Source organism: Homalodisca vitripennis, chromosome X, assembly GCF_021130785.1.
Source record: "Homalodisca vitripennis isolate AUS2020 chromosome X, UT_GWSS_2.1, whole genome shotgun sequence".
NCBI lineage: Eukaryota > Metazoa > Arthropoda > Insecta > Hemiptera > Cicadellidae > Homalodisca > Homalodisca vitripennis.
The window spans coordinates 13,579,664-13,604,992 of NC_060215.1; the positions used below are offsets into that span (position 1 = coordinate 13,579,664).

General features: G+C 37.8%; 1 protein-coding gene across 1 annotated transcript in view; it reads left to right on the top strand.

Annotated features, from left to right (window-relative positions):
* The first annotated feature begins 315 nt into the window (after window positions 1–315).
* The window catches only part of LOC124369368, a 53,997-nt gene continuing 28,983 nt past the window's right edge, over window positions 316–25,329 (top strand). Inside the window, exons 1-3 of the mRNA XM_046827359.1 lie at window positions 316–516; window positions 15,754–15,923; window positions 17,728–18,082. Coding sequence (XP_046683315.1) covers window positions 316–516; window positions 15,754–15,923; window positions 17,728–18,082 — 726 coding nt within the window. The remainder of the gene's footprint in view (window positions 517–15,753; window positions 15,924–17,727; window positions 18,083–25,329) is intronic.

Genomic DNA, 25,329 nt, shown 5'->3' on the forward strand with positions numbered 1-25,329 from the left:
AACGTGCAACTAAGGAAACAAAGAGAAAAAGCCAGGATCCACGATGCAGTTAGGGAACGGTTATTTTACAGAGTAACAGATTCTACAATACTCAGCCTGTCGTATCTTTCTGTCCGATCATTACCTTTAGACAGTGACGCGGCAGGGGAGTGGAACCGCCGTGTAGCCCTATTTTTGCCCGCTAGTCTACTTTTCCCGCTACGCCATTAACCTACTAGTACGGGTCGCTCTCGGAGATGAAGACATCAGATTGTTGTAACCTGCAATATTGGCAATTGTTTTTCGAACGGTCATAAAGCGAAGTGAAGGAAGCGAATGGTTAGTTCCGCCGACAAGGCCGCTCATCTCCGTATGACGCTGTTTGGAGTGCGCACGTCTAACGGACAGTGTCTCACGGGTGGACAGGCAGACAGACAGGTAGACACCACTTTGCTGAGACCTCCATACTCGGTTCCGCTTGCGTGGGAGGTTAACACAAATCTCAGGCTATGGTCCCTCTGCCCATTGTCGTCACAAGTAATTTCGTTCGGTTGCGTACAGTTTGTTAACAAAGCTATGGACATTTCAATGATTTTATCAATTTTGAAAATAAATACAGTTATGAAAAAAACAAATTTAAAACGCCTTTCTGAAGAAAAGAAAAATTGAAACCAACGAGTTGCATTCATTAAAAGTAATAATTTGGACATCTTTAACTCCACGGAAAACACGGTTGGAGACAAAGATGTAATTTTTCCCCAGTATGTGTGTGCAAGATTGAACGCACACTGTAATCTATATAAAATCTACTTACTTATCTTTTATACTTATTTATGTGTATAACAAATTTAATTTTTCCTCAGTATGTATCATCAGTATGTATCAACAGTGTGAAGTCTTAAACCATATTTGATATAAACACGTCATTTCCTTCAGTCAAAAACAAAACAATCACTAATTAACACACGAATACCATAAAATACTCATGTGTGTTTTCAGCCTATACATTAATAACCTCCGTATCTGTCCAAAAGAAATTTGTTTCAGTTTCTATTTAAGTCTGTTTACAAAATTTCCCCAAGATTGTAACTATAAATATTACTACAATATCTTCGTTGAGAGATTTCCTTTATTTTCTTTTTACAGATTATTCAGAACTGAAAATGCTTAAACTGCGAATATACTACATATTCGCTGTAGAGGGCCTTTTAAAAAGTCTTGAAAATCAGTGGCCTCTATGAAGTTTTGATATTTGGAGGGAAATTACTGAATAAAAGAACCAAGGTAAATCAGAGAATCTATGAAGCAGTAAATTAAAAGATTTCCTGGAACAATACAGCTTTTATATATGGTCTAACATGCGTGATGAAAAGTTTTATATAAATTTAAATTTAAAATAAAAAAAATGTAACTTGTGGCAATCAATAGAAATGTCATGTCAAGACTTCATATGTCTTAAAGTACTCTTTACTACTATCTTACCATGTAAAGTACGCTCGAAATGTTCGACTGAGTGGTGAAACCCTGCAAAAATCCCATACGATATAATCAAAAATTGAAAAGCACAAATATATAATGTTTGAATCTAAGGAAGCGATAGACGTTAGGCATTTTAAGAAATGAATGGAAGAAATCGAGAGTTTTACACAGAGTATATAGATAAAACTCTAATTTGAGATTTTATTAAAAATTAAAATTAAGATATTTTATTATAAAAGGGTTTTTATGAGATTTTTTTATTAATTTTAGATCATTGAGAAAAGTATGTTATTTGAAGATTATACAGGGTGGCCCAGAACGGTCTACAAATATTTTCGGGCATTATTCCTGGACCAAAGACAAACCAAAATATCATATTAGTAAGGATATTATGACCACAGTTCAACAATGTAATGTTATAAGCAGCTGATTAGAGAGCTAAAATTAAAACAGCTGATTGTTGTGGTTCACAAACTGTGCTGTTACATAATCAGATTGGATATTGTTTAGTATTTCCCTTATTATTTTATAAACCGATTTTCTTAAACTTGGTATCATTTGATTTGTAATTAAACTGGCTAACTAAAATGTAATAAACGAGGCACTTTTTATCATATGCCATTTTTAAGATGTTTATGTTTAAATATTCTAGGTATCCGCCATTTTTAAAAATAAAGCTTATAAATCTTTTTTCTGTACAAAACACTTAGGTCTTTAGGTTATAACGCTATATACAACATTTGAACTTATTACAACAAGCCATTCTCACATTAAATAGGAATAAGCGAGAAAGATTTCGGCTATTAGGGTAAGTATTGAGTTTTCAAAAAGTTTTAATATGCTATTTTGAGTTTTCTTTGGCAAAGGAATAATACCTGAAAATATTGGTAGAGGGTTTCCGGACACTCTGTATATTTAATTATTCTAGTATTGTTGTGGACTGGATTGCCGTTGTCCGTTGCTTTGGAAGTAGGATAAATAAAGAAACGTCAAGACACGAACAAGATGCATCATTAGTAGAAGTTAAAACCCAAAATTTGAGCAATCAGTAGGCCCAACATATGTTTATTCGACTCAATATATTCTGTTTCCATATCTGACACTTTTTATGAACTTGTGCTGTGAAATCACTTCTGTGCTTGGCACACTATTGATAGTTTGTTCTTGTTGCTATCGAATGATGAATAGGACCATCCCCGTAATGGGCCATGAAGCCATTTCTCTATTGTCGTTCCGGTTCTACACCATCGCATTCTCCATCACCAATATAGAAAAAGCCATATTTTCTTCCTCCTTTCACAAGCAATTGCACTTAGAAAATCCGCTCGTGAACATCAGGTTCCCTCGAAGAAGCAGCGAAGAAGAAGTCTTTTATTTAGCGTGCCGGTCGTCGCCATTTCTAACACGAAATCGTTATTGGTGTACCCTTTATTTGACACCATTAGGTCCGACTCGGTTTTAATTTTATTTTCACATTTCCTATTCAAATCCATTTAAGGAGGTTGTTTACCCCAAAAATCATAAAAAATAGATTTTTGTTTTTTGACTTTACATTAACCTACGTTTCTTTCCGGTTAATGTGATATATAATAAAAGAACAGGTGTTTTTTAATGATATTTCAGTAAAGAAACCATCTCATACATTCGTTTTGGAATATCCACTGCAGTGACGGATTTTGTTGATTTTTGTAACTCCGCTGTCGTTTTTACAGCTTTTATATATAGTAACACATTTACATAGTTATTGGAATATTTTGTTTATATATCTTGTAGTCGGCAACACTACCAGTTGCAAAAATTGTTGGTTAGAAACAGCTGGTCTTGCTGTTTGTTCACCAGATAAGTTATGTTTAATTATTTATAAGGTTGTTTTGTAAATCAAAACGAGTCGGTGAATAATATTATACGGAACCGAATACACAAAGATACTTTTGTACAGTTTGACACTCTAAGCTTAGATGTCCATGAGACTTTAGCAACCCTCAATGATGGCAGTAGTGTACTATGCAATTTACTAAAGGCTATTGGGATCCGTCCAGGAAAATTTTGCGCAAAAGCAATGTAGCATTAGATATATACCGTATCCAAAAAAAGGTGACCGTGAAGCTCAGCAGGTGTTTAAAAAAGCCAACCAAAAGACGATTACTGCTAAAAGGAAGCTTGAGGAAGCATTAGAAGCCAATGACAGCGAGGCTGGACCTTCCTACAGAGCAGGACTGCTAAAACAGATAATTTTCTTACAAAATCCTTATTTTTCATAAACTTTACTTTTTTAATACATTGTGTTCAGTATGTAAAAAAAGCATTGGCAAGCTATTTAGTGTTTTTATTTATTTAATTATTTTTTCGTAAGGTTTTAGTATTTAAGAAATAAAAATGTAATAAAATAAGAATTCATTTATGGTGTTTCGGAATAATGATATTTTAAAATAGAAAACATTTTTTTGTTAGAAGTTGAAAACACTCAGTGGGTACATGAGAATTAGAGTTAAAATTAAAGTATGAGTACACGATTGTGTGTGTGTAACAGTTTCTTAGAAACGGAACATCAAAAAAGGCTAATTTAACATGCTAGTGGGGTACGCAAGCCTCTTAAACGTTAAAGACAATACCGGTGCCATGAATTGATTCGTAATGTTCTCAACATTCCAACTTCATATCACCTTCCTGTGATTCATTGGTTTTCGATTAAGAATTAAAGATGGAAGCTTAGCGAAACTGTTTGCTAAAAAAAATAACGCTCTTCTACTTCTTGACGTTTTTGTAAAATCTTAACATTGCTTCCAAACTCTGACTTTCATCCGGAGTGGATAGAAATCAACGATGACGGAAGCGGATGAGAGGTCCGATGTGAGATACGTTGGGGAGGATAAACATACACCACGGTCCTCACCAACGTAATCAATATTCAAGCGTAAAATGTGTAACTTGCCGTTTTCTTAAGATAACTCAATCATCCCATATTAGTTTCCCGAAGGTGGAAAAAGAGAAATAAAATTCTAGATTGGCATTATACAATATTAGAAAAGTTGATTCTTCAAAAATGATCTCGGATTTGCAGGAATTAATCCTGTATCTGCGCATGTAGAAAAAACCGCAAATCATTAAAAAACAATTCAACCACCTTTTCCACTTTCGATTAAACAGTTATAGTAGTAAGTGATTTGGAAGGGCCCCCAGAGGGGTTATTACTTGGACTGGTGGGTATGTAGTGGACAAGAGTCCCTCTTGGCACCGGGAAACTATATGTATTAACATTGTCAGATGTCATAAATACATACTAACGATATTTGAATGTTCTGAGTTTCAGTACTTTTTGTATTAATCATTAAATTTAATTAAACTTTTATTTAAAAAAACAAATAAGTCTAATACAATAATTACAGTTAGTATTTGTGTGGTAGCGCTGTAGCTCATGTACAAAGCTTGTTAACAAAAGTAAAAGGTTTAAGCCTGGAATTAAGCACCAGAGCACGGTTTCCTACCTAAGTTCAATTCAACCGATACCCAAACTAGGAATAGGTGGACATAACTTATCTTCTTCATGCAGCACCTGCAGCTCTGGTGGTATCTCATTTAACCAGCTGAAGTTCTCGCGGAGGCTTCAGAGAACTCTAACTGTGAATCCCATAAATAGATGTGACGTCAGGAAGAAACTATGCGTTTTAGACGCCCAGATCCAATTGCTGACGATATATAACATGTATGTAAATATACTTTAATTTGCTCGTACACACGAAAAAGCACATCGTGGTTCTACAAATATTACTAATTTAAATGATAAAAACCAGTAATATTCATTTGGTATAGTGAATATTATACGAAGAATATTAAAAAGAATATTAATAACTAAGGACTTTTTGTATATGAATTCAAGATTTTAAGAACGATAGCATAAGAATTATAGCACACATACCCAATCCCTAACATTAATAAATAATCAAGGAAATGCTGTACACTATACATGTCCAAATGACACAGGACATATAACTAATTATGAGACATTTAAATCAAAAATATTACAGGGACTTGTAGTTGGTATATATGATAAGCAAACATGACTTGGAATAGATTATGTGTGTGTGTGTGTGTGTGTGTTCATAATTGAGCAATGGTATCCCGCACGCACGTGCATGTCTACAATGTCTCAGCTTTAGTGTTTCTAAGCTTAGATTTTCCGGTTGATATATATATATATATATATATATATATATATATATATATATATATATATATATATATATATATATATATAAATTCCTAACTAAGCAGCGTTATCCCGCACACACGTACAAGCCTACAGGTGTGTTTCTAAGCTTAGATTGCCAAGTTGATATATATGTATTTCTAACTGAACAACGGTATCCCGCACGCACGTACATGCCTACAACAAGTGTCTCAGCTTTGGTGTTTCTAAGCTTAGATTGTCCAGTTGTATGCATTCCTAATTGAGCAACGGTATCCCGCACGCACGCACATGCCTACAACAATTGTGTCTCAGCTTTAGGTTTTTGTAAGCTTAGATTGTCCAATTGATATATATGCATTCCTAATTGAGCAACGGTATCCCGCACGCACGTACATGCCTACAACAAGTGTCTCAGCTTTGGTGTTTCTAAGCTTAGATTGTCCAGTTGATATATATGCACTCCTAATTGAGCAACGGTATCCCGCACGCACGTACATGCCTACAACAAGTGTCTCAGCTTTGGCGTTTCTAAGCTTAGATTGTCCAGTTGATATATATGCATTCCTAATTGAGCAACGGTATCCCACACGCATACATGCCTACAATAGTGTCTCAGCTTTAGTGTTTCTAAGCTTAGATTGTCCGGTTGACATATATGTATTCATAACTAAGCAGCGTTATCCCGCACACACGTAGAAGCCTACACCAAGTGTCTCATCTTTGGTGTTCCTAACCTTAGATTGTTCGGTTGATATATATGTTTTCTTAACTGAGTAGCGGCATCAAGCATATACGAGCTTGTAAATAGAAAAAGCTCGTACGTACAGGCCTACAACAAGCGTTAGCTTTGGTGTTCCTAAGCTTAAAATGTAATCAGTTCATAACGGAAAGCAAGCTAATAGTATATACAGCAATAATTATAACGTTGTTATGTAAAAAAAATTACAAAATGAATCATATTTGTTTCTAAACGTAACAATATTTCGGCGCGTGCACGGAAACATAGCTAAGGCCTATAACAAAGTCCGGTTTCACCAGAACTTATAACGTTACTGCCGTAACACTCTCCAATGGCCCTTCTTTAGTCAGACAATATGGATATGTATGCCGTAACAATAAACAATTCATAACAATTTTTAGTTGAGTAACTTTGTGGCTTAAGGTGGAGCAATCTATTTTTGGTTTGTAAAATACTTATTTATGTTAAATTCACCTTTAAAATAACATCCCTGAACACAGTAAATGTACAAAACACCTACACGTGAATTTACGGGTATTTTAAGTAGGAAATGTATGCAATGTGTAACCAGGCCGAAATAAAACGGCTGAAGATGTGAGTGTGAAATTTGTACAGCATTTACATGACTCACAGTTCCATTTATACGCATTTTTGTTTGGTTAAGGAATAGGAATATAAAAATACGCAATTTTGTATATTATATTCTGTACCCTGATAATCGGTACGAAATTGCGGGAGAGGCTGTATTTTATTATCTGTAGTAAATAAAAAACGTCAATTCTGTAGTGCGTTTTGATTGTATTAGTCAATAATACTCTGGAAGAAGAGAAAGCAGTCAATCTTGGCAAAGAAAAAGAATTAGGTACACCAAACAGCTGGACTGGACAGTGTTGAAAATTAGTCATAATACATTGTTGAAAGGTCGAACAATAAAACTCCTAAGGCTCTAAAAACCTTTACAAGATATCAATTGTTTTAGATTTATCTTAAATTCCATATATATGTCAAGCGATGGCTGATGAATTCGGGGTTCCAATAGGGTTTTAATCCAGTGTAAGAATGTATTTGGAAACAGTAACGTTATACTTCATATTCATTTGACTAAACTAATGGCATTGATTTTAGTAGCTACTAGTTTAGAAAAACCATTATAAAAGGGATGTTTCAATCTCAACAGTCCATAAACCGAGTAGACCACAACCAAAACTCAGTCAGTGAACGGTCTGAGAGAGGCGGTCATTCAAAACTCAGTCAGTGAACGGTCTGAGAGAGGCGGTCATTCAAAACTCAGTCAGTGAACGGTCTGAGAGAGGCGGTCATTCAAAACTCAGTCAGTGAACGGTCTGAGAGAGGCGGTCATTCAAAACTCAGTCAGTGAACGGTCTGAGAGAGGCGGTCATTCAAAACTCAGTCAGTGAACGGTCTGAGAGAGGCGGTCATTCAAAACTCAGTCAGTGAACGGTCTGAGAGAGGCGGTCATTCAAAAGTCGTATGTGTAACACGATCCAAAGGGTATTAACTTTAGCTTTACTCCTTATAATACATCTACCATCCAATATCCTTCCTCACGTCCTAATTCTGCTTGTTACGCACACTACGGCTTGTACCATATACACATCCAATATCCTTCCTCAGGTCCTAATTCTGCTTGTTACGCACACTATGGCTTGTAGCATATACACATCCAATATCCTTCCTCACACTATGGCTTGTACCATATACACATCCAATATCCTTCCTCACGTCCTAATTCTGCTTGTTACGCACACTATGGCTTGTAACATATACACATCCAATATCCTTCCTCACGTCCTAATTCTGCTTGATACGCACACTATGGCTTGTAGCATATACACATCCAATATCCTTCCTCACGTCCTAATTCTGCTTGTTACGCACACTATGGCTTGTAGCATATACACATCCAATATCCTTCCTCACGTCCTAATTCTGCTTGTTACGCACACTATGGCTTGTAGCATATACACATCCAATATCCTTCCTCACGTCCTAATTCTGCTTGTTACGCACACTATGGCTTGTAGCATATACACATCCAATATCCTTCCTCACGTCCTAATTCTGCTTGATACGCACACTATGGCTTGTAGCATATACACATCCAATATCCTTCCTCACGTCCTAATTCTGCTTGTTACGCACACTATGGCTTGTAGCATATACACATCCAATATCCTTCCTCACGTCCTAATTCTGCTTGTTACGCACACTATGGCTTGTAGCATATACACATCCAATATCCTTCCTCACGTCCTAATTCTGCTTGTTACGCACACTATGGCTTGTAGCATATACACATCCAATATCCTTCCTCACGTCCTAATTCTGCTTGTTACGCACACTATGGCTTGTAGCATATACACATCCAATATCCTTCCTCACGTCCTAATTCTGCTTGTTACGCACACTATGGCTTGTAGCATATACACATCCAATATCCTTCCTCACGTCCTAATTCTGCTTGTTACGCACACTATGGCTTGTAGCATATACACATCCAATATCCTTCCTCACGTCCTAATTCTGCTTGTTACGCACACTATGGCTTGTAGCATATACACATCCAATATCCTTCCTCACGTCCTAATTCTGCTTGTTACGCACACTATGGCTTGTAGCATATACACATCCAATATCCTTCCTCACGTCCTAATTCTGCTTGTTACGCACACTATGGCTTGTAGCATATACACATCCAATATCCTTCCTCACGTCCTAATTCTGCTTGATACGCACACTATGGCTTGTAGCATATACACATCCAATATCCTTCCTCACGTCCTAATTCTGCTTGATACGCACACTATGGCTTGTAGCATATACACATCCAATATCCTTCCTCACGTCCTAATTCTGCTTGATACGCACACTATGGCTTGTAGCATATACACATCCAATATCCTTCCTCACGTCCTAATTCTGCTTGATACGCACACTATGGCTTGTAGCATATACACATCCAATATCCTTCCTCACGTCCTAATTCTGCTTGATACGCACACTATGGCTTGTAGCATATACACATCCAATATCCTTCCTCACGTCCTAATTCTGCTTGTTACGCACACTATGGCTTGTAGCATATACACATCCAATATCCTTCCACACGTCCTAATTCTGCTTGATACGCACACTATGGCTTGTAGCATATACACATCCATATAACTCTTATACACAGCATATATCCTTCCTTCACGTCCTAATTCTGCTTGATACGCACACTATGGCTTGTAGCATATACACATCCAATATCCTTCCTCACGTCCTAATTCTGCTTGATACGCACACTATGGCTTGTAGCATATACACATCCAATATCCTTCCTCACGTCCTAATTCTGCTTGTTACGCACACTATGGCTTGTAGCATATACACATCCAATATCCTTCCTCACGTCCTAATTCTGCTTGTTACGCACACTATGGCTTGTAGCATATACACATCCAATATCCTTCCTCACGTCCTAATTCTGCTTGTTACGCACACTATGGCTTGTAGCATATACACATCCAATATCCTTCCTCACGTCCTAATTCTGCTTGTTACGCACACTATGGCTTGTAGCATATACACATCCAATATCCTTCCTCACGTCCTAATTCTGCTTGTTACGCACACTATGGCTTGTAGCATATACACATCCAATATCCTTCCTCACGTCCTAATTCTGCTTGTTACGCACACTATGGCTTGTAGCATATACACATCCAATATCCTTCCTCACGTCCTAATTCTGCTTGATACGCACACTATGGCTTGTAGCATATACACATCCAATATCCTTCCTCACGTCCTAATTCTGCTTGTTACGCACACTATGGCTTGTAGCATATACACATCCAATATCCTTCCTCACGTCCTAATTCTGCTTGTTACGCACACTATGGCTTGTAGCATATACACATCCAATATCCTTCCTCACGTCCTAATTCTGCTTGTTACGCACACTATGGCTTGTAGCATATACACATCCAATATCCTTCCTCACGTCCTAATTCTGCTTGTTACGCACACTATGGCTTGTAGCATATACACATCCAATATCCTTCCTCACGTCCTAATTCTGCTTGTTACGCACACTATGGCTTGTAGCATATACACATCCAATATCCTTCCTCACGTCCTAATTCTGCTTGTTACGCACACTATGGCTTGTAGCATATACACATCCAATATCCTTCCTCACGTCCTAATTCTGCTTGATACGCACACTATGGCTTGTAGCATATACACATCCAATATCCTTCCTCACGTCCTAATTCTGCTTGATACGCACACTATGGCTTGTAGCATATACACATCCAATATCCTTCCTCACGTCCTAATTCTGCTTGATACGCACACTATGGCTTGTAGCATATACACATCCAATATCCTTCCTCACGTCCTAATTCTGCTTGATACGCACACTATGGCTTGTAGCATATACACATCCAATATCCTTCCTCACGTCCTAATTCTGCTTGATACGCACACTATGGCTTGTAGCATATACACATCCAATATCCTTCCTCACGTCCTAATTCTGCTTGATACGCACACTATGGCTTGTAGCATATACACATCCAATATCCTTCCTCACGTCCTAATTCTGCTTGTTACGCACACTATGGCTTGTAGCATATACACATCCAATATCCTTCCTCACGTCCTAATTCTGCTTGATACGCACACTATGGCTTGTAGCATATACACATCCAATATCCTTCCTCACGTCCTAATTCTGCTTGATACGCACACTATGGCTTGTAGCATATACACATCCAATATCCTTCCCTCACGTCCTAATTCTGCTTGATACGCACACTATGGCTTGTAGCATATACACATCCAATATCCTTCCTCACGTCCTAATTCTGCTTGATACGCACACTATGGCTTGTAGCATATACACATCCAATATCCTTCCTCACGTCCTAATTCTGCTTGATACGCACACTATGGCTTGTAGCATATACACATCCATACTATGGCTTGTACATATACACATCCGTCCTAATTCTGCTTGATCACGCACATCCGTCCTAATTCTGCTTGATCTCTGTGCTCGCACTTGATACGCACACTATGGCTTGTAGCATATACACATCCAATATCCTTCCTCACGTCCTAATTCTGCTTGTTACGCACACTATGGCTTGTAGCATATACACATCCAATATCCTTCCTCACGTCCTAATTCTGCTTGTTACGCACACTATGGCTTGTAGCATATACACATCCAATATCCTTCCTCACGTCCTAATTCTGCTTGTTACGCACACTATGGCTTGTAGCATATACACATCCAATATCCTTCCTCACGTCCTAATTCTGCTTGTTACGCACACTATGGCTTGTAGCATATACACATCCAATACCCTTCCTCACGTCCTAATTCTGCTTGTTACGCACACTATGGCTTGTAGCATATACACATCCAATATCCTTCCTCACGTCCTAATTCTGCTTGTTACGCACACTATGGCTTGTAGCATATACACATCCAATATCCTTCCTCACGTCCTAATTCTGCTTGTTACGCACACTATGGCTTGTAGCATATACACATCCAATATCCTTCCTCACGTCCTAATTCTGCTTGTTACGCACACTATGGCTTGTAGCATATACACATCCAATATCCTTCCTCACGTCCTAATTCTGCTTGTTACGCACACTATGGCTTGTAGCATATACACATCCAATATCCTTCCTCACGTCCTAATTCTGCTTGTTACGCACACTATGGCTTGTAGCATATACACATCCAATATCCTTCCTCACGTCCTAATTCTGCTTGTTACGCACACTATGGCTTGTAGCATATACACATCCAATATCCTTCCTCACGTCCTAATTCTGCTTGATACGCACACTATGGCTTGTAGCATATACACATCCAATATCCTTCCTCACGTCCTAATTCTGCTTGTTACGCACACTATGGCTTGTAGCATATACACATCCAATATCCTTCCTCACGTCCTAATTCTGCTTGATACGCACACTATGGCTTGTAGCATATACACATCCAATATCCTTCCTCACGTCCTAATTCTGCTTGTTACGCACACTATGGCTTGTAGCATATACACATCCAATATCCTTCCTCACGTCCTAATTCTGCTTGATACGCACACTATGGCTTGTAGCATATACACATCCAATATCACGTCCTAATTCTGCTTGATACGCACACTATGGCTTGTAGCATATACACATCCAATATACGTCCTAATTCTGCTTGATACGCACACTATGGCTTGTAGCATATACACATCCAATATCCTTCCTACGTCCTAATTCTGCTTGATACGCACACTATGGCTTGTAGCATATACACATCCAATATCCTTCCTCACGTCCTAATTCTGCTTGATACGCACACTATGGCTTGTAGCATATACACATCCAATATCCTTCCTCACGTCCTAATTCTGCTTGTTACGCACACTATGGCTTGTAGCATATACACATCCAATATCCTTCCTCACGTCCTAATTCTGCTTGTTACGCACACTATGGCTTGTAGCATATACACATCCAATATCCTTCCTCACGTCCTAATTCTGCTTGTTACGCACACTATGGCTTGTAGCATATACACATCCAATATCCTTCCTCACGTCCTAATTCTGCTTGATACGCACACTATGGCTTGTAGCATATACACATCCAATATCCTTCCTCACGTCCTAATTCTGCTTGTTACGCACACTATGGCTTGTAGCATATACACATCCAATATCCTTCCTCACGTCCTAATTCTGCTTGTTACGCACACTATGGCTTGTAGCATATACACATCCAATATCCTTCCTCACGTCCTAATTCTGCTTGTTACGCACACTATGGCTTGTAGCATATACACATCCAATATCCTTCCTCACGTCCTAATTCTGCTTGTTACGCACACTATGGCTTGTAGCATATACACATCCAATATCCTTCCTCACGTCCTAATTCTGCTTGATACGCACACTATGGCTTGTAGCATATACACATCCAATATCCTTCCTCACGTCCTAATTCTGCTTGATACGCACACTATGGCTTGTAGCATATTACACATCCAATACCCTTCCTCACGTCCTAATTCTGCTTGCTACGCACACTATGGCTTGTAGCATATACACATCCAATACCCTTCCTCACGTCCTAATTCTGCTTGTTACGCACACTATGGCTTGTAGCATATACACATCCAAGTAGTGTCTGTATCGATGATAGCTCGTGCTCGTGCCTGTGGTCGCTGCTTGTGGAGGACCCTGACAATGACCGTGGCGGCACGGCGGCGTCCTGTCGGCCACGTAGTCTCCAGTGAAGAGGAACCCTATCACCGCATTGTCCTCGCACCACTCCTCTACCTGTAACTGTGCCAATTATATCTGCTCACCTCTCTGTACGGGGTTTCTCTCACACCTAACGTGCCTGTTCTCACGCCGACACCAGCCCTCAGTCGATCGAACAGCCTACACAACCATTCGCGCCATCATTTACACGAAGTTCGACATACCATCATCAAGTGAAAATTACATCTGGCACAACCTGAACAGGGTGACCAAACATCCGGATTTAGGAGGACATGTCCTCCTTTTCAATTTTTCTCCTCCTGTTCTCCCGGTTTTTGAAAAGTATGTAAAATGTCCGGCTTTTTGGCGAACGCTAAAATGTTCAAAAATAGTAGCATCACATTAAAACAATTCTTCTAATTTTCGAAGCACCGAAGATAAGCCATTGCAGCGCACACCTAATGCCATGACATGTAAACTGCTGTTAGATCCAGTTGTATGTTGAGTGTTGTCTATAGTGTCACTGACTCACTGTTGTTTCTACGCCCAGCTGCACTGGCGCTACTGCCCCTTGATTGTATATTTATGTATTATGAATGATAGGTTAGTTTTGTTATAATACGTTATATATATATATATATATATAGTATATATATAGTGATAGTTATAGTGATAATTTCTTATATGTGCCTGTTAGTACAGCTTACTAATAATGTAATGAATTAATTCCAATTATTTCACAAATTTTATTTTTAATGTCATTTTAAACAGTTTATTCAAATCAGGTATAATGTTTTAGGGGAAAAATAGAATAATAATTAATTCAATTTTATGCCACATACAAAATAATAGCTTCAAATAATTATTTTAACCATCAGTACACACTTGAATAATATGAATTCATTTTATTTTCCGATTTATACATAAAAACAAATGCAATTTGATTTTTAAAATTCCATTACAAGCAATAAAGTACTAATTTATAACGGGTGTTTTTCTAATTACGTATAAATAAATGTTTGTTCGAAAAGTTTATAAGAACATTTAATACTGCCCTACTTTTTGCTTTAATGTCCTCCTTTTATGAATTTGCGTCGTCACCCTGAACATGAATAGATAGAATACGATAATTCATACATTTTAAATAGTGAAAAGGAATGTTCTATTGAAATTCTTTTCCTCAAATCCCTTATACTTACCACTAATAACTAAAGCAAAGAGGGCTTTGACGAAATGATATGGCTGTTTCCAAAATTGAAAATCTCACATACACTAAACTTTCCTTAGATCGGTTAAAGGTATTGCTATTGGTTATTTATTACTTTATAGCTATAAAATGATATTTTTTGAACTTTGAGCAGTCGAAATCGTTCCAAAATTTTTGTTAAAATTTATGTATATTTGAATTGATATTGTCTAAAAAATGGCGTAGCAGTCGGTTTATCTATCAAATAACTTATGAAACAAAGTTAAGGGGTCTACTTTGTTTGCTCACACCAAGGCTTGCAACTTCTTATACCCGAAACCATCACACTGTAACCTTTATAAATGAGGTGTTGTATTCTGCGGAAAAGTATAATTTACCTTGTGTTACAAGAATGGGGTCGGGTAGAGTTGTTATCTTATCTTATCTAGTAATGCCTCCGGCCATCAGTGCCGATAGCCACAGCTCCATCTCGAGTCGTGGACAGTGTACACGCGAAGGATTTTTACAAGCTTAGAATTGCGCCCAAGCTCTGTTTTTATTTTTAAACGTCATCTTTCAAACTCATTGTCATAAACTAATGTATTTATATAATTATAATGTTGTGAAAAAAGTTTTCCTTCAGACCAAACCACCATTTACATGAAGTGGTGGGGCTCTTATGAAAAATCCCTATTTAGCAATTGAAATTCTAACAAACAAAGTCACCTTTCGGGGAATAATGCGAGTAGTATTCTCAGAGTCCACGCTTCGTTATAGCCAAAGACAGTTAGGGGTGACGATGCTGGGAAACCATTTCAATTGACATTAATGTACAGTGGAGACATTTTATCTAGCGATTACTAAATTTAAGAAGCATTTCTTCCAGGAATTCCGCAATGTTTTGCGTGTCATCTGGGTACCGGTCGCTGTACTCGGTGGCTCCGGACACGGAAGTGTGAAGGACGGTGCTGAGGACTACCGTTGTTGGAAATATCAGACAAACACTTGCGGTATAATAATTACAGTCCACAACGCCTCAGCAGGCAAGAGACGGCAGTGAGTATATGCGAGGGACATTGCTCCGCCTCCCGTTGTCGCTTGTCGCTGTCATCACATTTTAGCGTGCAGACCAGCTATTCTTCCTGGAACTGCGTCTCAACACTTATCTCCAGAAGACGACTTCGGCCATGAACGCCGTTTACATCCTTTTTGTCGCTTTTAGTTACTGTCTTAACTTTAACAGACTTTAACTTAATGTCTATGTTTGTTCATTTTCTCGGTTTATTGTATGTCATAGTTTGTCTATTTACCATTGTTATTTTTACTGTCTGCTGTTTTGAAACACTGTTACGAATATCCCTGTTATATTATTTTATAGTTTATTATGTTTTTTCTGTTGTTACTGTTATTAAGTTATTTCTGTTATTATGTTATTTCTATTGTTATAGTTTATTTATTGTTGCGTTCTTTCATTATGGTATTGTTATAGTTTTTAAAACATTTAAATACGGTTTTATTCTAGCATATATCATGCCTTGTATTAGAGTATATTAGAGTATTATGTAATATTTCCTTTCAGTCATTCACATGTTTTTGTTGATGTTTTTGTTGAGGTAATTTTTTGGTTTAGGTTAAGTTGTAATTATTGATCTTGAACTATGGATCTTGAATGTAAAAATGGAGTATGTCCGTTGGAAATAAATAAATAAATAAATAAATAAATAAATAAACAGAGTTATTGCTGAATATTTTCTGAAAACCCGCTATGGAACATCTCTTTCATTGATTTTGTTTTCTATTGAAACGTATGTGACCGAAAGTTCTGAGGCAGTCGAGTAGAAGCTAAAAAACCTCTCATGGCACTTAGTCCTAAAGGAACCTTGGCGCTTACTTCCGGAGTGACAAGTTAAAGACCGTCTCTTATAGACGTCCACGAGGAAGGATTGTCATGTAACCTTGGGAGAAGAGGAGAGCAGCTCTGTACCAGCCACTCTTCAGTCAAAGCAGTCAGGAGTAGTAAGCCTCTATATTCAGGCTAGCTGCCTTAGAAAGCCCCACCAACTCCAAAAGTCATCTCCAGCAGTAGACTAGACCTTTCGATCTACCTTTGTATCCCAATATCTCAACATTTGCGGTTGGTGATGTGCCGCTCTTGGACATCCATAGGGTTGCCCCTCGTAACAAATCGGTTTTGCTGTACCCATTGTACGTTCAAGAGGAAGGTATAAACCAGCCAGAAGTGAATCCTCGTGAGGAATAAAATATATTTATCCACTGCCATTATGTACATCCATATGAAAGACATTAGTACAAATTCTTTTATGGTTCGGAAGTATTGCCACAATTATAATTGCCACGAGAAATTCCTGAAGTATATCCTGCACACCTTTCGGATCTAGAATTGTTAAAATTAAAAAAAGTTTTGTGACCCATATATCCTCTTTCTCAGTTCATTTGTGGTATGTATAGAAAACAGTGCAAATTGAAACAGTAAATGACAGGTTTGACTAATAGTACATAATACTGACTAAGTTCCATTGTTTTAGCAGCAAGAACCCTGTGTTTTATGACTAATTGTCCTGCATTAGGTGTACAACTTCAAGATAATAAGCACCTTCAAATTCATGGTGAAGCATTTCTTTTACAATTTCTGAATATTTTACGACTAAAAACATGGTAGAGCAAATCTTTCAATGACTCTTCAAAGATTTTCTTGTACTGTTTCCTGCAGTCCTCATGTGAACCAGACGTTATCAATAGATTGAAATTTAACGCCTTTTTGGTGCGGAAGACCTATCAGTGATTTCCCGCAACAGTTGTCAAGAGAGTGTGTGATATCCACTGTGTTGTGTTCTTGCAGGCACCTAGAAGTACAAAGCGATGGCCGAGGTGAGTTCAGAAATGCCCGTAGAAATGCGGTACAGTTAGACTGCCGTGCAGTAGATCCTCGACACCAGCAGCAATACGGTACGCTTCCTGCCGGGTGCGTGTGGATCGAGAATCCAGGGTTCCCGAAACCAATTGTGGACTCTGGCGGACTCAGTCATGCCTGTGGCCTCCGTTGTTTCCCAGTTCGACGACCCCTCCCAGAGGATCATCCTCACGGATCTGATCGAATATCGCCGAAGACACAAAAACCAATCCCCAAACCGTCAACCGTGGCGTACCTGACCACACACCAATCAAAACATTTGGATGGTGTGAGCGATTTTCGGGTACTCAGAGCGATATGCGGGTACCGTAAGCAGATATACGGTTGTTCGTAGAAATGCCCTATATTCAGTGTTTGTCGTATGCAATGAGCAGATTCTGTAACATTTTTTCGAGAGATTGCTTAGTAAAAAAATTCACCTTTTACAATTTTTATTTAGACATTTCTTGGACTAAAATCGCATGCATACGCTCGAACAAAAACAAAATAATTAAATTATTATAATAATAATTTAATAGGCCATATTGACACTTGTTTACAAGGTTATTTTTGACGATGGAAGGATTGTGAAGGAAACAGGATTTTTCCGGACATTTGCCATCGTTAAGTGAAACAAGAAAACAGTAACACTACGTTTCGAGATCTGCAATCTGATCTCTTCTTCAGGTAAAGAACTAACCTAATACATAATTACAAACTAGGTTAAAATAAACAAATCTTACTAAAGCGTTGTGGCACGCCTGAGTCAGGAATCACAACCTACATGTTGTATGTCAACTTCACTAACACTAAAGACATGCACTTAATAAAAAAACTATACAAAACACCAATCATTAAACTAAACTACGGAATACAGGTCACAATATGTCTTCACTCGTCTACTAACCATTTACGACTGACCAGAGGGGGTAGCCAATGGTAATCGTGACGGCCGGCTAAAACAAGATGGCGGAAATACAAGGGAAGGGGAACAGGAATGGGTCCTTTCGTTATTATTGGTTCATGCGAGATGAACTTCTTAAAACCATATTGTGACTCCGCATTGGTTTATTGCAAATATCCGATCCGTTTGATACTTTTGGTATTCTCTTTAGTTCATTTTTTAGAATTGGCAACCAAAGCGGCCTAATCTCGACTGATGGTTGACTGATTGGTTGGTCTGCCAATTTAATGTATGTTGCCTCAATTAATTTCCTTTTGAAGAAATGTGGTTCCCGATGTATTATGTGGGCTTCATCCCAATTCATATGATGGTCTTCGGACCAACAATGGTGTGCAATTTTTGACTTTTCTGTGAAACCCTTTCTCGTGTTTTCTTTGTGTTCTTTTATCCTTATGTTTAGTGGTCTTTTTGTCTCGCCTATGTATTCCCTATTGCAGCTACATTTTATACTGTAAACACAGTTTTTGGAATCCTGTGTGCCATTTTTTGGTTTTGTTTTTACGAGACTTTGTCTAAGAGTGTTGTGTGTTTTAAACGCGGTTCTAATGTTGTACTTTCTACCTACTCTTCTAATTTTCTCCGATAATCCCGGCACATAAGGGATTGACATAAACGCAAATTTATCACAATTCTGTTTTTCTGACTCAGGAATGATTCTTCTGGTTCGTTTGCACTTATTAATTACTAATTGAGGGTATCCATTGCTTCTGAGATCCGATTCAATTTTCTTAAATTCTTCTTTTAGTCCATCTTTATCTGAGCACAAGCTCTTTGCTCTATCAAACAACGAGTAGGCTACTCCTTCTTTGACAGATTTTTGATGGTTGGATTGATAATTTAAATATTTTCCTGTGTGTGTTATCTTTCGAAAAACAGTTGTCTTAAGGACATCCCTATCTCTTAATACACACACATCCAAAAAGGGAAGCTTGTTTTGGACTTCCACTTCCATTGTGAGGCGGATGGAAGGAGAAATACTATTAATGTGATTCAAAAAATTATTTAATTCAATGTCTCCATGAGAAAAAATAACAAAGGTATCATCCACATACCTCCACCAAATCTTCGGTTTGAACTGAGCTGAAGCCAAAGCTTTTCGCTCGAATTCCTCCATAAAGATATTGGCGAAAATAGGAGACAGTGGAGAAACCCATTGCCATCCCCTCATCTTGACGGTAAATTTTACCCTCTAACTCAAAATAATTTGCATTGAGTGCATAGTTCTAACAGTTCCATAATTTATTTATTTATTTATTTATTTATTTAATTATTTATACACGGTTGTCACCATTTTTACAAGTAATATAATAATAGATCATGTTCCACAAGATGGCAATATATACAATCAAAACAAAACAAAACTTCATCTTAAGTGAATCATACTCATGCAACAGGAGAGAAGCCAAGAAAATTATGTAGGCTACATGCAAACAATACAATATGCCAAATACAATATGCTAAACACAATAAGCTACTAGGCATAAATAAACAACTGACAGACATGCAATACATTTGATTCATTATGACTAGTTCATACACGAGCAGTCTGTATAGATTCATATACCATAAAACAAATTAATACAACAACCAACAACATGCAACCAGTACATGCCATTAATATCTAAAATATACAGTTTATATACAAAAATAAATATATTAAGTAATAAATAACAATAATATCTACATAGAAAAACACATTGAAAATAACTGCAATATCGGCAAGGTGCAATATACTATTTACGAAATATAGTAGGGCAATAATCAACAAATACATTAACTAGTACAATTCAACAATAAAAATACAAAAGAGCTATAAAACGAACTGGTATAACAATGCTCTAACTATCCAGTATCAGATAATGCTTACGTAGTGTAGCCCAATAATAAAAATATCCTTTTCAGCGATGACACACTATTGCAAAAAAAGTCGTGTGGTGATGGCAGATTAGGTTACCAAGCCGGTGTAATCTGGGGATGACACTGTGAAATTCATAGTTGGTGGAGCAATGCTGTACACAGAAGATGTCCAGAGACCGAGTTCTACCAGGTACTCTGAGATTAATGAGGTGGAGTAACTCCGAGCAATCGACATCGCCAGTGAGGATCTTCTGTAGTAACACCAGGTCATGCAGTCTCCTTCTCGCATATAATGGAGCCAGCCCCAATTGATCCGCTACCAACTCCAAAGGGAACTTCACTGTAGTTGTTATCCCAGCTTGGTACCAATTATCCTAACAAAGCGATCTTGTATGCTCTGGGAGTCGCTGAATATGTCCAAGTTGGTAGGGACACCACACAACACAGCCGTACTCCAACACAGATCTAACTAGCGCTGTATATGCTATCTTCATCGCCTCAACACTAAGACCGCCTCTAGAAAGTCCTTATGATAAAACCCAACATCTTAGCAGCCTTCCTGGTGATTATGTCTATGTGTAATTCAGGGCTTAGGTCCGAAGACAACCCAATTCCAAGGTCTCTAATGTAAGACTTACGGCAAAGTATAGTGTTGCTTAGACAGTAATCAAATATCAAAGGCTTGGAGTTCCTGTGAAATGTTACAATAGCACACTTCTCGGCATTCAGTCTCATTCCGTTGAGTAGGCACCACTCTTCGATTCTCTTAAAGTTACGTTGTAACAGATGGCAATCCTCAATGGATGAAATAGGACAAAAAACCTTAATATCATCAGCGAAAAGCAAGCATCTTACGTTGATAACATCCACCAAGTCAATTGAGAAATACAGTAAACAAGAATGGGCCCAAATGAGATCCCTGAGGCACCCCCGATGTAGCATAAAAAGGCCGAGAAGTGGCACCCAAAAACTTCACAGAAAGACTACGGTCTGCCAGGTATGATTGAAAACCATTGTAGAAGATTGCCAGTGATACCATAAGCGTTAAGTTTGGCGAGAAGATGCGGATGACTCACAGTGTCGAACGCTTTGGAGAAGTCAATATAACCGGTGTCAACCTGCATTCCATCTCCAAAAAGCTGCGATTGATAAAGCTTTCATACAATGCAAGGTTAGTAGTAGTTGATCTTCCGGCTGCAAAACCATGCTGCGCAGATGTAAGAATGTGGCGAAAGGAAAATCCAATGCGATCCAGTACAAGTGATTCAAACAGCCTTCCCAAGTGCAGGCTGTATGACAACTGGGCGGTAGTTTCGGACATCCTCAATATTTGAGGACTTGTGTATAGGAACCACAAAGGCTGGACTTGAGTCTATCCGGAAAAGCACCTTCGAGTAGAAACTTATTAAAGATAACGGTTAGCTGGGGAGCAAGAATATCACTGCATCTCTTGAGAATTAGAGGAGGAATATCATCAGGGCCAGTACCCTTGTAGGGATCCAGTAAATCAAGCTTTCGTTTAAACTTCATCAACTTCAAACACACAAGAAGATAAATTTGTATGTAGATCAAAAACTATATGGTAGCACAGTCACATTTGAAGCAGAGTATACGGAAGAAATGAGTGCCATAATTACTGGCACGGGAAGTTTTTAGTTCTATCCTTTAATGTTTGGTCTTCTTTGAGACGTGATTTAATAATTCCGAGAGTTTCTGGAACTGGTACATTTGTAAATAGACTTTCGACATCAAAACTTACCAGTTTGTCAGTTTCAGTCAACTTTAGGGATTTTGACTTCTCTACGAAATCCCTGGAATTTTTGATGAAAGAGTCAGTTTTTCCTACCAATGGTGTTAAGATGTCCAAGAGGACTTTAGACAATTCCCTGCAAGGTGAATCACGAGAACTAAATGATGGGGCCGGAGAGGGATGGTAGGTTTGTGGATTTTGGGAAGGCCATACATATGGGGGATTTTGGAGTGGTGAGGAGTTAATTTAGATCTAAATTTATCTGAAAAAAATTCTTTATGTTTTCTTAAGGTGTTTGCTACTTTGCGTTCAAATGAATCAGTCGGGTCTTTATTTAAAACTGTATATTTGCCAGTATTTAAAGTTTCCGCAATCTTTTCTTTATACGCTACTGAGTCAAGTACCACAGTAGCGTTGCCTTTGTCGGCAGGTAAAATTTTGACCGTGTCATCTTTCCCAAGGATCGACCTGGCCTTTTTCTCCTCTATTGTTAAATTGGGTTTTGTGGGAGGAATTTTTCTGAGTAAAAAGACTGGCCTCGCAGCGGAAGCGGTCACCCCTGTTCCTCAGGTAACTGTGAAACAGCCGACTCAATTCCAGTTACGAAAATCCAGTGCCTTTACCGATTTTTGTGCCACAGAAAAGTTTTAAACCCTTGGATAATACTGATATTTCCGCTTCATTCAGGATTTTCGAAGAGAGATTGATTACGTTTTTATTATTTGCATCCGTATTCACGTTGCCATCCTTAGGCAAATCACATTTTTTTAGGCCTAATTTTTTCCAGTTTGGAGATTTTCTTTTTCTTATCTGTTTCAGAAACTTTTATACATCTATTTTGGATGCTTTCGAGAATGTTGTTGAATTCTGTACCGATCAGTGTTTTTTTTAATTCAGTTTTTTTACACTCAATACTATTTTGGAGGAGGTATTTTTCACGATGATGATATGCAATTCTTTCTTTAAGTAAAGATTTAGAAGCAGAAGACAAAAATTTTACTGGCTTTCCTACTATGAAAAGGAGTTTTTAGAGTTAACCCTATAGGCATAAGGTCTTCAACCTTACATTTATGCAAGAAAGTTAAATGATTAATGTGTTTAGTTAATTTAAGATGCAAGCTCTCAATCATTAACTCAATCAAGCTCTCAATCATGCAAGCTCAGAAGAATCATTCCTGAGTCAGAAAAACAGAATTGTGATAAAATTTGCGTTTATGTCAATCCCTTATGTGCCGGGATTATCGGAGAAAATTAGAAGAGTAGGTAGAAAGTACAACATTAGAAACCGCGTTTAAAAACACACAACACTCTTAGACAAAAGTCTCGTAAAAACAAAACCAAAAAAATGGCACACAGGATTCCAAAAACTGTGTTTACAGTATAAAATGTAGCTGCAATAGGGAATACATAGGCGAGACAAAAAGACCACTAAACATAAGGATAAAAGAAACACAAAGAAAAACACGAGAAAGGGTTTCACAGAAAAGTCAAAAAATTGCACACCATTGTTGGTCCGAAGACCATCATATGAATTGGGATGAAGCCCACATAATACATCGGGAACCACATTTCTTCAAAAGGAAATTAATTGAGGCAACATACATTAAATTGGCAGACCAACCAATCAGTCAACCATCAGTCGAGATTAGGCCGCTTTGGTTGCCAATTCTAAAAAATGAAACTAAAGAGAATACCAAAAGTATCAAACGGATCGGATATTTGCAATAAACCAATGCGGAGTCACAATAATGGTTTTAAGAAGTTCATCTCGCATGAACCAATAATAACGAAAAGGGCCCATTTCCTGTTCCCCTTCCCTTGTATTTCCGCCATCTTGTTTTAGCCGGCCGTCACGATTACCATTGGCTACCCCCTCTGGTCAGTCGTAAATGGTTAGTAGACGAGTGAAGACATATTGTGACCTGTATTCCGTAGTTTAGTTTAATGATTGGTGTTTTGTATAGTTTTTTTTATTAAGTGCATGTCTTTAGTGTTAGTGAAGTTGACATACAACATGTAGGTTGTGATTCCTGACTCAGGCGTGCCACAACGCTTTAGTAAGATTTGTTTATTTTAACCTAGTTTGTAATTATTGTATTAGGTTAGTTTCTTTACCTGAAGAAGAGATCAGATTGCAGATCTCGAAACGTAGTGTTACTGTTTTCTTGTTTCACTTAACGATGGCAAATGTCCGGAAAAATCCTGTTTCCTTCACTTGTTTACATATGTACACTACAGCTTAAAATTTGTTATTACGCAATATAATAGGTATAATCATAATTTGTAGGAGTCATAAGTGAAACTTCGTAGAATTTCGTTAAGAAATTATTTACCACGTTGTCTATGTCTGTTATTGTTTTCGAATGTTGTCTCTATACGTTGTTTTACTTATATTTCAATGTAGTCAGAAATATGGCAATTAAATTATCTATGCTTGTAGTTCATTAAGCTACATTTAACTTAGGTGTGTATCCATAATCAGGCCCGTACTCAGATCGGGTTTTTCGGACAATATAACCGGGGCCCGGCAAGAACATAGCCAGGAAAAAATGGGGCGGTCCAGACAACTGATATTATTATCCCGTAGTGAACAGAGAGTAAGGCCCCTTCAAAGTGGTTATGTTTCTTAAAAAGTCCTTGGCCCGTTTCTGTGTTGAGAAAACGATCTTTAAGCAGTAAATGTCAGCAATACTGAATTATTTAAATAATAATAATAATAGTTTACTAAAAAATTAAGTGAAAATTCGGGGGGTTCCTCAATGGCTACGTCCTTGGGGTCTGGGCCCTCAGTTGGCGGTTGGAGGTACATGCCGGGCCCGGCCAAAGCCGAGTACTACTCTATGTATAATAAGGATTCTTGACGAGAGTAGAAAAAGTATTACTGAAAATAAATTAAACATGATTGAAATGGGACTACAGTTAGAAAGTTTTTTGTGTGTAGCTATTTTAAAAACTGGTTGCAATAATCTTTCAATTAACA